We start from the raw sequence: 15,143 nt of genomic DNA on the forward strand, positions 1-15,143 counted from the left end.
CAGTTTTACTCTAAACCAGGGATGTCCAACTGTGTCAACTTTAGGACTTATGGACTTCAACTCCTAGAATTCCCAGCCAGCCATGCTGGCTGAAGAATTCTGGGAACACAAGTCCGCAAGTCTTAAAGTTGCCAAGATTAGACTCCCTTGCTCTAAATCTAAGCTTCAACAGCAAAAGGACAATCATTACCATTATGCATTAAGAAAGCCAAACTACTTGAGATTTGGGACTTCAGATTTAATGCTAGTAGAAACACAAAATAATTTATAAAACGGCAACTGTTTCAAAAATATTTTAATTACATATATCTGTGCTCTTAAAAAAGGACTCACATAGATACATTTTACAATTTCCTTTTTTTTCCAAGTTAATACATAAAACTTCATAATATGCAAATAACTTTAGTGGTTTCTTCATATGTTCTCAGAGCATGAGACATTCAAAATTATATTGCACTGGTAAACCTGGAGCACTGAATTGCCCAAATTGCACCACTGGAAGAAAAACATAGCATGAAGAATGTTTGGAAGTCATACCTGCTATCCTGAGTACAGAACAACACTTATTTTTCTTAAGCTTAACATTAATGAAATGTTCCATAAAGAATCATGTTGTTCGTAATAGTTGTTACTGATGCCCAAAAGATAAATCAAACCAAAGCCAGAGATAGGGGAAGCTATTTCAACAGCCCTAGAAATACAGCTAATAGTGAAAGATGCTACCATCAACATCATCTGGAGTACCAATAGGTCCTCACTCTTGAAGTAAGCTATGAAAACTCTGGGCTGAAAAGAATGCCAAAGTTTCTGTAGATATAAATATATAGTTAGTATATATCAGTAGCATAAAATAGATTTAATATTTCAGAGAAAGGCTACAGCCTAGTTGCTCTTCTTTAACTTTCTTTGTGTAAAAGAATTTTTAAAGAAGGGTAATATTCAAAATGCAATCGATCCGTAATATAGAAAAGAAAGGATTTTCTTTTTGAAAGTAGGAACTCTATCAACAAAGAAAATATATCCAAAGGAATGCACATCAGAAATGCAGATCAGAAATGCAGATCAAATGAAATGGCTATTGATCAATAATAACTGTTTAATATTATTTTCTGTTTAAGCAACTTTTTAATAAATATTTTCCTAGATGGTCACTCAGAGATGCAAGAGTGGTATACCAGTCTTTCAGCTTCCATATTTTGTGTGGCATGGAACACATTGTCTTTCTACTTTAATATTTACTTATCTTGTTATTAATTAATTCTTATTTAAGGGAAGTAGGAAATAACTAAATCTTTTTTTTTGAAAAATGTCCAGCAGTAGCTGCTATATTTGTTCTCCATTTAACATTTCTCAAAAGAAACAAAATCCATCTGAATACACTGGCACGTTCTCCGCAAATCCAAAATGACTTTGCATTTTAAAGGAAAAAAATTACTTGGGAGAAAGATATCCTTAGAGATTAATACAGCTATCTCTTAACAATCCCTTCTTCTTTTATTTAAATCAAAAATACAAAACTGATCTGTGTTTGCATGACACAATAAACTAAAAACTAGCAATCACATTATAGCCTAATAGGGCTATAAAAAAATCTTCCACTGCAAAATGTAACATTTTTCCAGAATGGGTTTATGATGCTCTGCATAAAACAAGACAGGGTCGTGTTTGGAGCACCATAAACTGATTCCAGTTCAGAGGATTAACTTTTGTGAAATCACTGGAGCATCCTTAAATCAGCATGGTCCAGAAAAGAAACATTCAATTTCTACAAGACTAAAGGTTTGGCCTTAGGCTAGAGTATGCCACCGATTTCATTTTGAACTATTTCAAGTATAAAACTTCACAAATGTCGCTATAATGAGCACTCAAAAAATTGTTTGGAGGCTTCTGGAAACTGCACTGTTTTGAGATCAACATTTTTTGGAATGTACAAAACCAGTGCTTTTGCACTCTGTGCGAGTTCATGCAAAAAACATCTCACTGCAAAATCTCTTGCACACTTTTAAAGCAAACTATTATGTGAACCAGCCTACCTGAACCAGCCTAGCTGATGAATTAATGGCTCAGTATGTTGTGTGGACCCAGAAAATTGGGTTAAGTAAAATATGGCCTTTATATATGTCAATGTTTTTCAACCTCATCAACTTTAAGATGTGTGGACTTCAGTTGTCAGAATTACTCAGGCATTTCCACGTATCTTAAAATTGCCGAGGTTGAGAAACATTGCATATATTATATAAACAGAACTACAGTATGTTGCCTAAGGAAGAGACTTAATATTTTAATGCATTTTTAATTAACCAACTATTATGAGATGACCATAGTTATTTAATCTAATTCTTTAGTGTCAAAAGAATTTCCCTTCAGGAGTTAGACAGAAAATAGAAGAATAATTCTATATGGCATCCCTGAATGAATAATTTAATAATAGAATGGAAGCTCTATAATACACTAAATCAGGTTAATCTAGATAGATCATCTTTTCAGGTCAAAGACATAAAAATATCAGGGAGTCACACAAATAGATGTTTTACATAACACCTGATGGAATCATAAGATAGTCAATACAAATAATTTGCTATTGATATGATTAAAAGGACTAAGGGACTTAATTTCTATAATTTTGTTTTTACTGACATGAAACAATGTTGCATTTTTATTAGGTGCCCAAATTTTATGGCCAATGAGTGCATTTTGAATAATGTCTGTGTCAGAAATGTTCTCACAAAATGGGTTGGGGTGTACTCACAAAATGTTTGCCACAATACATGTGGAATTGTATTCTTCTTTCTAAAATAGCTTGCCACAGTAGAACACATAACAACTTTTTATATGAATCCCTAACTTTAGGTTTTAAACTTTTATCCTGTATTTGGAAAGTTTAGACATTTACTAAAACACTTTTGCAAACAATAAGGCACTGCCCTGGTATGTCACACAACAAATACTAAAAAAGGAAGTTTGCCTCTGTAGGAGGTTTGCATTTTGTATTGTCTGTAGCGCTATACCGGATCAGCAGATTTGATTATTTATCTTCCACCACATTTACTATAAAGTGCAGTATCACTGATCCATTTCCCTTTCTTAAAAGCATTTAATACCCCCTAATTCTTTATTCCATAAATCAACTTAAAAGGAAGTCAAATTAGGATTTTAAAAATATGTTTAAAGTGAACCCAAGACCGTCTTTAAAGACCGTCTATTTTAGGCAACGTTCAAAATTAAAATCAAGGTTTTAGCGTTCTTTCTAGAAAGAAATTAAGAGTTCTATTTAGCTCTAAAACCTGCATGCAGGCATGATGAGGCTGGATGGCCATTTCCAGCTAGATGTCATCTATATAGATGCATATGTGGATGCTGGTGAAGTCTTGCAATCAATTCTTCCTCCGTTGGTTCTTCTAAAACATCCCTGTAAGAACAAGCCAGAATCACTGAAAAATAGCAGAATAAGCCGGTGTCTTAGTACAGACATTGTACCTATTTTTACACACCAGAAATAACTTCCCTAGGCTTTCAACACTAATTTTTAACACTAAAAGCCTCTGTAGTCCATCATTCATTACTCAATTCCCAACAGATAACTTCATATGCAAAATTATATTTTTGCTTTATTTTAAAATAGATTACCTAGCAACTTCGCTAGAGCAGGGGTCTCCAACCTTGGCAACTTTAAGTCTTGTGGACTTCAACTGCCAAGCTTCACTGGCTGAGGAATTCTGGGAGTTGAAGTCCAAAAATCTTAAATTTGCCAAGGTTGGTAACCCCTGCACTAGATTATCACATATAGGTAGTCCTTGATTTACAGCAGTTCATTTAGTGACCATTCGAAGTTACAACAGCAGTGAAAAAAGTGATTTAGGGCTTTTTTCACATTTACGACTGTTGCAGCATCCTCATCGTCACGCCATCCCCTTTTGCGACCTTCTAAAATCAGTGGGGAAGCCAGATTCACTTAACCATGTGACTAACTCAGTGGTGGGTTGCAGGTGGTATGCCCCAGTATGGGCATACCGGTGCCTGCCGGGAGCACCGGGTACCATTCCAGTATGGTGGTCCGGAGAGCCCGCCCACCCTCACCTGTATTTGAGCTCTTCGGTGCTTCCGCGCACATGCATGGAGGGTACGGCACCTGCACGACGCTCCGTCGACCAGCTGGAGCATTGCGGAGGCGTAGCACGAGGTAAGGACATATACGCGTGCTGCACACGTGTGCGCACACGCTGCGTGCGTTCATGTGGTAGACGCCGGGCCCCGTTGCACCATACTGGTTGCAATGGGATCCGTAACCCACAACTGGACTAACTTAACAACTGCAATGATTAATTTAACAAGTGTGGCGAGAAAGGTCATAAAATGAGGCAAAAAGCACTTAACAAATGTTTCACTTAGCAACAGAAATTTTGGGCTCAATTGTTCACGACTACCTCTTAATAAGATAACAAAAATAGGGCAACATGCTCAAAATTCTGGCACTCTCTATATCAGTGGTTCTCAATGGTCAAACGACCCTTTCACAGGGGTCGCCTAAGACCATCATAAAACACATATTTTCGATGGTCTTAGGAACCGAGACACCAATTTTATGGTTGGGGGTCACCACAACATGAGGAACTGTATTAAAGGGTCGCGGCATTGGGAAGGTTGAGAAACACTGCTCTATATGGATCCCTTGCTGCTGTTTCCACTTGGAGTGTCTCCTTCTCCTTTAGTCCTGGCAGTAAAACAAAAAAAATCTCCAACTGTTAACGCACATTTGTCCCACTCTAGTCCTCAGTAAGTTTCTTTTCTCAATTAAAAATATAAAGCGGCTGCATTGCTGCACTTGTACCTAAAGAGGAGTTCCACCGTCATTTGATATTCGACTTCTGAGAGAGATGGCCTATGGCAGCGACGATCCCATTTATGAATGAAATTCTGCAATTGAAGAAGAGGAAACCAACACCATTTTATAAGAGAGAAGCCTCCTACTCAATTCATTTGCAATATTTTTTTTAAAAAAAAAACTCAAGGCACGTAGCCAATTCATGCGATTAGCATATAATCAGAGATGGCTATTTGTGGAAGCCACAGCAACAAAATTATAACTGTGTTGAAATTTGGGGTTTGAAAGGGAGACAATCCAGTTCTATAAGATTTAAGGGAAGCTGCTACACCAATTTCTACAGACGGCGTACTTCCTTTCTTTATTAAGAATTCAAAGTAAATACCTTACAAACAGACATGCAATGCTCCAATCTTTGCTACCAGTTTGGAACTGGGAGCGCTTGCGTGCGGCGCTTCTGCACATGCACCGAATCTTCTGCGCATGTGCAGAGCACCCGTGATGACGTCTGGGCAGGTGCTCCACAACCGCCACTACCGGTTTGCCTGAACCAGGGCGAACCGGCAAAATACCACCTCTGCTTACAAATCAACTCAAAGTAGCCCAATATAAGGTGCTCAAGATAAGTATCATCAATAATAATATGTAAAGCTTGAGACCAATATTAAAGGTGTGTGGGTGTGGGTGTGGGTGTGGGTGTGGGTGTGAGGGGCTTCCATGGAAAATCCCTGACTTTCAACTCTACTAACCCGATTTAAAAATATTTTTTTTCCAGATAACTTAGTATCTGCTGCCCATCCTACTGTGACATCAAGAGATTTGCCAGTCCAAGTGAAACCACCCATAAATGCAATTTGCTACTCCAAGTGAAACCGCCCGTAAATGCTCATGTGTTCTTCAGGCCTATCGCTTTGGATGACCAGTCAAGCCTTACCTCTAAAAGCAAGGCTATAAAAAGATTGACCCAGATGACAGAGGAAGTCAGCCACCAGGTGACAAAGTACAATTTTGACCAGCTGTAAAAGAAGAAAAAAAGGATAAAATCAAGTCATGCCTATTATTACAACTGCAGTCTTAGAATTCCCTGCACTATGTGACCTGTAGCACACCACACATTTCCTGTCTGGTGTTCCTTCCAGTTACTTTTACAAATTAAAACACATCCTTGTATTCTCATAGATGAATTATTCCTGCCACTTACCGTATTTTTCGGAGTATAAGACGCACCTTTTTTCCTCAAAAAAGAGGCTGAAAATCTGGGTGCATCTTATACACCGAATACAGCATTTTTTTTGCCCCCCGAAGCCCCACCCACTTCACCAAAATGGCCGTATATACCCTTATGGAGGCTTTCAGAGAGTTCCTGGGGGCTTGGGAGGGCAGAAATGAGAGAAAAACGGGCTGTTTTTGCCCCTCCCCCCCAGCAGCACTCTATAAGTGTCCATAAGGCTATGCATGCAATTTTTTGGACAAAAACGGGCTTTTTTTTGCCCCCCAGCCCCCCAGGAGCACTCTGAAATCCCCCCCCCCAAGGTTATTCGTGCCTTTTTTTAAAAAGACACGGACCTGTTTTCATGAAAAATGGGCCATTTTGGGGAGGTTTGCAGAGTGCAAAAACTTTTTTTTCTCCTTTTGGAAAGCTCTTTAACTGATTGATGAGAATTACATTGATCAAGTGCTGTGCCAGCAGAAACACCTATCTACTGTATTTTTCTCTCTCTCTATTTCTCTCTCTATCCCTCTACCTACCTACCTACCTACCTACATACCCCCCTCTCCCTACCTACTTACTGTATTTCTCTCTCTATTTCTCTCTCTCTCTCTCTCTATCCCTTTATCTACCTACCTACCTACCTACCTACCTACCTACCTACCTACCTACTCTCTCCCTACCTATCTACTGTATTCTCTCTCTCTCTCTCTCTCTCTCTCTCTATTTCTCTCTCTATGCCTCTACCTACCTACACACACACTCTCTCTCTCCATACTTCCTACTGCATTTCTCTCTCTATTTCTCTCTCTATATATATATCCCTTCATCTACCTACCTACCTATTATCTCTCTCCCTACCTATCTACTGTATTTCTCTCTCTCTCTCTATTTCTCTCTCTCTATCCCTCTACCTACCTACCTACCTACACTCTCTTTCTATCCCTACCTACCTACTGTATTTCTCTATTTCTCTCTCTCTCTATCCCTTTATCTACCTACCTACCTAACTACTCTCTCTCCATACCTATCTACTGTATTTCTCTCTCTCTCTCTCTCTATTTCTCTATCCCTCTACCTACCTACACACACACTCTCTCTCTCCCTACTTACCTACTGTATTTCTCTCTCTATTTATCTCTCTCTATCCCTTCATCTACCTACCTACCTAACTACTCTCTCTCTCCCTACCTATCTACTGCATTTCTCTCTCTATTTCTCTTCTATCCCTCTACCTACCTACCTACACACACACACACACTCCCTACTTCCCTGCACACACACACTCTCTCTCCCTACTTACCTACTGTATTTCTCTATCTCTCTATTTCTCTCTATCCCTCTACCTATCTACACACTCTCTCTCTCCCTACCTACCTACTGTATTTATATATACACACACATACATACATACATACATCATACATACATACATACATACATACATACATACATATATATATCCCTTTATCTACCTACATACCTAACTACTCTCTCCCTCTCCCTACCTATCTACTGTATTTCTCTCTCTATTTCTCTTCTATCCCTCTACCTACCTACCTACACACACACACACTCTCCCTACTTACCTACACACACACACACTCTCTCCCTACTTACCTACTGTATTTCTCTATCTCTCTATTTCTCTCTATCCCTCTACCTATCTACACACTCTCTCTCTCCCTACCTACCTACTGTATTTATATATACACACACACACATACATACATACATACATCATACATACATACATACATACATATATATATCCCTTTATCTACCTACATACCTAACTACTCTCTCCCTCTCCCTACCTATCTACTGTATTTCTCTCTCTCTATTTCTCTCTCTCTATCCCTCTACCTACCAAACTACCTACTCTCTCTCTCTCCCTATCTACTGTATTTCTCTCTTTATCTCTTTCTATTTCTCTCTCTCTATCCCTTTATCTACCTATCTATCTACCTACTCTCTCTCTCTCCCAATCTACTGTATTTCTCTCTCTCTCTCTCTAACCCTCTACCTACCTACTTTTTTAAAAAAATTGCCACTTCAAAACCTTGGTGCATCTTATACTCCAGAGCGTCTTATACTCTGAAAAAAAGGTTTCTTGTGGCCTTTTAGCATTTCTTTTCTGGCTCTAGAATTTTCTTTCTTTTTTCCCTAAATACCCCTCAGGATACAATCTAAATCCACTCTACTGCTTGTCCCAAAGGTACTTTTTACAAAAGCCAATTGGACTTCCTTGGGGTTTTTTTTTTTTTTTACTTTGAAATCATTTCACTTCTCTGAAGAAGAACTAAAGAAGTTTCTTGGATGAAAAACAAAATGTTTTCAAAAGAAAAAACCAAGAAAGTCCAGTTGCTTTTTGGAAATAAGCACCTTTGGGACAACCATGGCCTGGACGATTGACAATCTCCATACTCTATTGCTCATATGTTCTAATCTAATTAAGACCATTATCATTTCTAGATTTTGCAGTTTATGTATCATAACTCATTTTTTTAAAAAAATATCATTTATACCCCTCTTACTATACTATTGCTGATTGATTGTTTATCCTGGCAGTGCTCCAGAATAGGCAACCAACGTATTCCCACTCTATTTTTCACTTTGTCTGAGAGCATAAAACTAACAGAAGATACTATATATATAGCTCAGAGTTCATCTGTGGGGTCCTTGGCACTTTCTGAGTGTGGTTGTTTTTTTTCAGACATTTCACTACCCAACTAGGTAACATCTTCAGTACTAGGAACAGGGGTGGGTTCTGGATCCCATTGCAACCAGTACGCTGCAACAGAGCCGGGCGTCCACCATGTGCATGCGTGCAGCACACGCACAGCGCACACATGCGTACTTACCGCCCGCAATGCTCCAGCTGCTCGGCGGAGCATCGCGTAGGTGCCATATGCTCCATGAACAGGCGCGAAAGCCCCAATCAGCTCAAATATAGGTAAGGAAGGTGGGCTGGCCCTCCAGAGCACCGTACCGGAAAGGTACCTGGTGCTCCCAGCAGGCACCTATACACCCATACCAGGGCGTACTGGTCGTACCCCACCACCGACTAGGAGGAAGTGGAGTTTGCTGAGTATTAAGGACCATACATTGTAAAACTAACTACAATGATGAGTCTATAATGTAGTAGGGATCCTGGTTTTGCTGTTTCTGCATAGGCCAAGGAAGCAATAAAACAGAGTATATGGTACAAGATAAAGCGCAGATTTTTTTAAAAAAAATTTTTTGGGGAGACTGTCTGATAATCTTGGAGAAGTTCATGTCTGAATTAGGATACGAAATGTATTGCAAAAAGCATAGCTTTAATTCATTACTCACGGAGATGTATATCTGGAATATGCCTCCAAGAAAACCTGCCAGTTGTTCACAACCATCACATCCCACAAAGTCACTAATGCTGCCTATATTAGGGATAAGAGAAATAGTTGTAGTGCACATTAATCTATTATGACAATTTCAGAACAGATAAGAGAAAATGTGGAGCTACCAAGCCAACAAACTAGAATAGGGATAGGGATAGGGATAGGGATAGGGATAGGGAGAAGGGACAGGGAAGGGACGGGACAGGATGGAACAGAACAGAACAGAACAGAACAGAATTCTTTATTTGCCAAGTGTGATTGGACACACAAGGAATTTGTCTTCAGTGCATAAGCTCTCATTCTACATAAAAGCTGTAAGTGATAAATCATGATCATAAGCATAATAAAAATACATTCATCATAAATCATAAGATACAACACTTAGTGACAGAATCAACATAAATCGTACTAGGAAACTAAATAAAACAATATAAATCGTAAAGAGGCAAGCAACAAAGTTATAGTCATAAGTAGAAAAGGAAATAGTAATTAAATCAACTAATTAATACATATTGAGTAATACTCACAGCAAAATCATCAAAGTTGTTTGGCCAATACTCCAGTTGTTCAAAAGTGCCACACTTGGCAGTTGTATTTACAAAGCTGTAATGGAATAATAAACAACTAGAAGTTATTTCATCGCTCTATGCAATGTGGCACCGCACAGATCAAATGTTAAATTAGCATATTCTTTTACCATAAGTATACTTTTAGATTTCTTAAAATGAAGAGGAAAATTAAGTCTGGAGATTTTAAATCTATTAAAAATGTAGGCAGGACAAAAAAAAAAGAATAAGATGCTTCAGAGCTAAAAGAATATAATAAGAAAGATAAAGAGTCAGCCAGATGTTGGAGCAGAAGCATTAACTTTAAATTCAAGAAATACAGGTATTCCTCAACTTACTGGGACTGGAATTTCTGTTATAAGTCATTGCAGTTGTAAGTTGAGACAGCCCTATTTTTATGATGGTTGTTCATGGAGTTGTGAAGTGGGTGCAGCTTCCCCAATGATCATTTTTGGCCAAAAAAATTTGGCCAAAAAAGATCACAAATCACTTGATTGCAGGATGCTGCAACTGGTCGTAAATGCAAGCCAGTTGTTAAATGCCTGACCTGCGATCACACGACTGTGAGGGTAGTGTGAGGGTTGCAAATGCAACTACAGATCTTAATTCATTTTTTCCTAGGCTGTCTGAATCATAAGTCAAGGACTACCTGTAGTGCTAGTGGGCACTTACACTAGAAATCATTCAGTCCAGAATCCTTTTCTTTGCAAGGACTCTACTCTAAAGACACTGTTTTAAAAGAAGAAGAAGAAAAATATATATCTCTACCCAATTTCAGTTATTTTTCTTCACTATGATGAAATTATAACCGGGTTTTACAAAGTTTGACTTTCAAGCACAGTTGAATCTTAGAAACACTCTTGTTAAAGACTCTTCCACAAGAGAGCAAACTGGTCCATGGTAGCAATAAATTCTTATTTGCATGCTTTCAAAGAAAGAGTGTGTGGACTGAAGAATTCACATATTTGGACTAATATAACTAGCTGGCCAGAAATATATCACGTAGTAATGTCTATGGAGATTCTCAGTCATCCAGGTCATGGTTGTCCCAAAGGTGCTTTTTTTCCAAAGAGCCAACTGAACTTTCTGGGTTTTTTTCTTTTGAAGACATTTTGCTTCTCATTCAAGAAGCTTCTTCAGCTCTGACTGGATGGTGGGGAATAATCACTGTTGACATCTCCAAACTCTACATGTCTAACAGGTCTAAATGTTATTCCCCATCTGGATGTCAGAGACGAAGAAGCTTCTTGGATGAGAAGCGAAACATCTTCAAAGGAAAACCAGAAAGTCCAGTTGCCTCTTGAAAAAAAGCACCTTTGGGACAGTCTGTTAGTAATGCAGACCTCGTGCTGAGGTTTTGAAGTAAGCCCAATGTAAAACGGAGAATTATTCTTACACCTCTGGTTCAAATGGGGGAGAAATGAAGAGTCTATGTCACGCTACACTTCCAAAACAGTTTCCAAAGCTCAGCACTAGAGAGATGTTGAGCTTCTTCCCCTCTGAAATATTTCTAAGTTTGGGTTCAAAGAGGCGCTTCTTGCCAATGTTTTTTTTTCCTGCTGTCCATCACCACTAGTCATAGCGATGGCTCAACAAAGAAATAACCACTGCCCTGCTATCCCGCATCAAAGGCAGCTAATGTGCCACAACTCTCCCTCTTACAAGCTAGAAGTATCAGAATCAGAATCATCAGAATCAGAATAGAGCTGGAAGCTTGGAGGTCTTTTAGTCCAGCCCCCTGCTCAAGCAAGAGATGCTTCCTGTCATTCAGGATGCTGCTTATAAGCGCTAAGTGCTTAGAGCTCAAAGCATTGTTAGAGACGCCGCACACCCACTTCACTGTTTCTGTTGCTCCCCTCTGGGAGGAGGTTTCAAAGGATTTCTAGCAGGACTTCCAGAGTCTGTAACAGCTTTGTTCCCTATGCCATTTGTCCGATAAACTTCCAAGATTTTTCTCTTGCCATGTACATACATATAAACTAGACTGTATTGTTTTGACCTATTTTCAGACCTATTTGTCTGAAACGGTATAGGGTTTCCTGCCTAGGCAGGGGGTTGGACTAGAAGACCTCCAAGGTCCCTTCCAACTCTACTATTGGATTGTATTGTATTGTTTCTCCATGTCATATAATATATGTGGGTACATGCATCATTTTGTACTTATTTATTTATCTTGTCATGTTAATATTAGAGGTGGGGACCCTTTGAGAGCTGTATGCAAAGTAATTTCACTTTAATGTATGCTGCTTAGTGTACATTCAAAGTCACAATAAAGTGTCCTGTCCCGTCCGGTCCTATCCTATCCTAGGAGGAGATGCACAAATAAAGGGCAAGAATAGCACATGTACTGGAAGGTGCTGAAAAGGAAAGTGGAGAGAGGAGCTTCACATATTTAAGTGGTAGTAGAGAGGAGCAGCTGTACAAAGCCACATTGGCAGATGAGGGAAAGGCTTAACATATCAGATAGGCTGGCAGACTGGCAGTGATATGGGGTAGAAAACTGTTTTCTAAGCTCATTTATAATGACAGGTTAGGGTTAGGGTAATGACCACAACTAAGCCCAAAGTTTCTGTTGCTAAGTGAGACAGTTAAGTGAGTTTCCCCCCCCCCCATTTTACGACCTACCTTGCCACAGTTAAGTGAAACCTTGCAGTTGTTAAGTTAGTAACAAGGCTGTTAAGTGAATCAGGCTTCCTCATTGACTTTGCTTGTCAGTGTCATTGTAACTTCGAACAGTCACTAAACGAACTGTCATAAGTTAAGGACTATCTGTATTATAGAAATTTGACAGTTTCAGAGTTTAATCAATGCTTTACAGATAATTATTCCTAGAAGCACTGTTTCTAGGAATAGAAATATCTAGTAGGACTTTAATTAAAAAATCCTCCCCCCCCCCCTCTCTCTCACTGTAGCCTTACGTAGGTAGTTCTCGGTGTACAACCATTTGTTTAACTGCCATTCAAAGTTACAACAGCACTGAAAGAGTGACTTACAACTGGCCCTTATACCCACAACCATTGCAGCATCTCCATGGTCACATGATCAACATCTAGGTGCTTGGCAACTGGCATTTATTTATGACAGTTGCTGTGTTCCAGGGTCATGTGATCTCCATTTGCAATCTTCCCTGCTAGTTTCAACAAACCAAATTAAGGGGGATAGCTAGATTCACTTAATGCAGGGGTGTCCAAACTTGGGAACTTTTAAGACTTGTGGACTTCAACTCCTAGAATTCCCCAGCCAGCATGGCTGGCTGGGGAATTCTGGGAGCTGAAGTCCACAAGTCTTAAAAGTTCCCAAGTTTGGACACCCCTGACTTAATGAATATGGTTTACTAGACAATCAAGGTGGGAACTGTGACAAAAATGCTGTAAATGGGGTGAGACTCACTGGACAACCACTTTGCTTACCAATGGAAGTTCCAGACCCAATTGTCATCGTTAAGTCAAGAACTATCTTATAAATTAGCCTAATTTGCACAAGAAACATTACAATTGGGTTGTTATTATTAACATTTAGAAGTTTTACAGATCTATTTCCATGATGAGGCTATACAAGCCAACTGTATCTTCTGGCCTTCTTGCAAGCAGGAATGGCATGCTGATTTCCCATCTTACCTGACATTGCCCATGGGAGTAATGGTGCCTCCAAATAGCTCCATGCCAATTATTGCAAATGCATAGAAAGCCACCTGTGAAATAAAAGTTGACATGAAACGGAAGCCAACTGAGAACTTTGCAACAACACAGTGTAAGCTTCATTTAGTTGATCTAATAAATCAGAAGTGTGGATTATTGTTGAACTTTGACTTCTCCTCCCTGTTGTTTAAGCTTACACTACTGTCTGCATCACACTTCCAGGAGAGTAGCCCCATGATTTGACGTTCATTCATTTACGTAAATACAGTTGCATTATTTTTTTGTTCAGAGCTATCAGCAGACTATACAAGACGTTTGCTGAAAATCGCTGCACTGAGAAACAGCAACTGGCAAATCCAGGGTTACGCTTAATTTATGTCTTGTCCTGTTACCTGGACTTGTCATAGTCAAACTTATATTTTCCAGGAACACAAAAAGAACTTTGAATTATAAAAATAGAGAGGGAATGAAGACAGCAAATATGCAAAAGATTCTTGTTTGGCAATCATAAAAGTAGAAATACTCCAGAAAATTTAAATCATGTTCCTATTCATATGGTTTCTAGCTCTGTAATGCTCTTTCTAATGTTATAACACCTTCTCCACTCACATTGTTTGGGGTGCTACAGCCAAATATCCCAATAACCTAAACGTTATATGCTACTTCCGTGCTTCCCCGAAAATAAGACTGGGTCTTATTTTCTTTTGCCCCACGAAATATGGCCATGGGCTTATTATAGGAGAGGGCTTATTATTTTCTGGGGCAGGTGAGAAGCAAGGCACGCCTTTTACCTTTCCAGATCTGTAGCGTTCCTCGCCATTGTGCTCAGGGAAGCGGCTGGTAAAAAAAAAACACTTCTCCCGAGTTCAAACTTCTTGAAGTCGCGAGAAGGTTTTTTTTTTTTACCAGGGGCTTCCCTGGACACAATGGCGAGGAATGCGACGGACTGGAAAGGTAAGAGGCGCGCCTCGCGGCCCAAAACCACCCACCTCACCCCAATGGTAAAGGCAGCCTGCCTGGTTCCCTTCCCCGCCGTCCCTTTAGCGAGGGGTGGCAGGTGGGGAGGGGAGAAGTGAGACGCGCGTCCTAGCATTACCAGAGACTGACAGCTCCACTGCATTCCTCGCCCTTTTGTCCATTGAAGCCCCTTGTAAAAAAGAACCTTGCGAGTTGAACTCATGAGGTTTTTTTTACAAGGGGATTCAACGGGCGAAAGGGCGAGGAACGCAATGGACCTGGAAAGGTAAGAGGCGCCCCTTGCTTCTCCCCCCCACCTGCCACCTCTCAGTAAAGGGAAGGCGGGGAAGGGAACCAGGCAGGCTGCCTTTACCATTGGGGTGGGCCGTGTTTTTTGTGTGTGTGTGAGAAGGAGCAAGCGGGAAGGGGTGATCGCATTGCTGGCCTGCCGCTGTTTTTGCAGTGGGCTCTTTTTGTGTGAGAGGGAAGGGTGGGGGTGGAAGCACTTTGCTTCGCCTGCTGCTGTTTTTGCGGCTGGCTCTTTTTGCATGGGAGGGAAGGGCGGGGGTG

At 39.9% G+C, this 15,143-nt stretch overlaps 1 protein-coding gene across 1 annotated transcript in view; it reads right to left on the reverse strand.

The window, feature by feature from the left end:
- Positions 1 to 280: 280 nt before the first annotated feature.
- The window catches only part of TPCN2 (two pore segment channel 2), a 49,217-nt gene continuing 34,354 nt past the window's right edge, over positions 281 to 15,143 (reverse strand). The window contains exons 20-25 of the mRNA XM_081934264.1: positions 13,596 to 13,669; positions 9,940 to 10,015; positions 9,369 to 9,451; positions 5,757 to 5,838; positions 4,829 to 4,914; positions 281 to 3,409 (exon numbers count right to left, since the gene is read on the reverse strand). Of these exons, the coding sequence (XP_081790390.1) occupies positions 3,331 to 3,409; positions 4,829 to 4,914; positions 5,757 to 5,838; positions 9,369 to 9,451; positions 9,940 to 10,015; positions 13,596 to 13,669 (480 nt within the window). The 3' untranslated portion in view covers positions 281 to 3,330. The remainder of the gene's footprint in view (positions 3,410 to 4,828; positions 4,915 to 5,756; positions 5,839 to 9,368; positions 9,452 to 9,939; positions 10,016 to 13,595; positions 13,670 to 15,143) is intronic.

This window comes from Natrix helvetica, assembly GCF_964273705.1.
Source record: "Natrix helvetica genome assembly, chromosome: 1".
In the NCBI taxonomy this organism is placed as follows: domain Eukaryota; kingdom Metazoa; phylum Chordata; class Lepidosauria; order Squamata; family Natricidae; genus Natrix; species Natrix helvetica.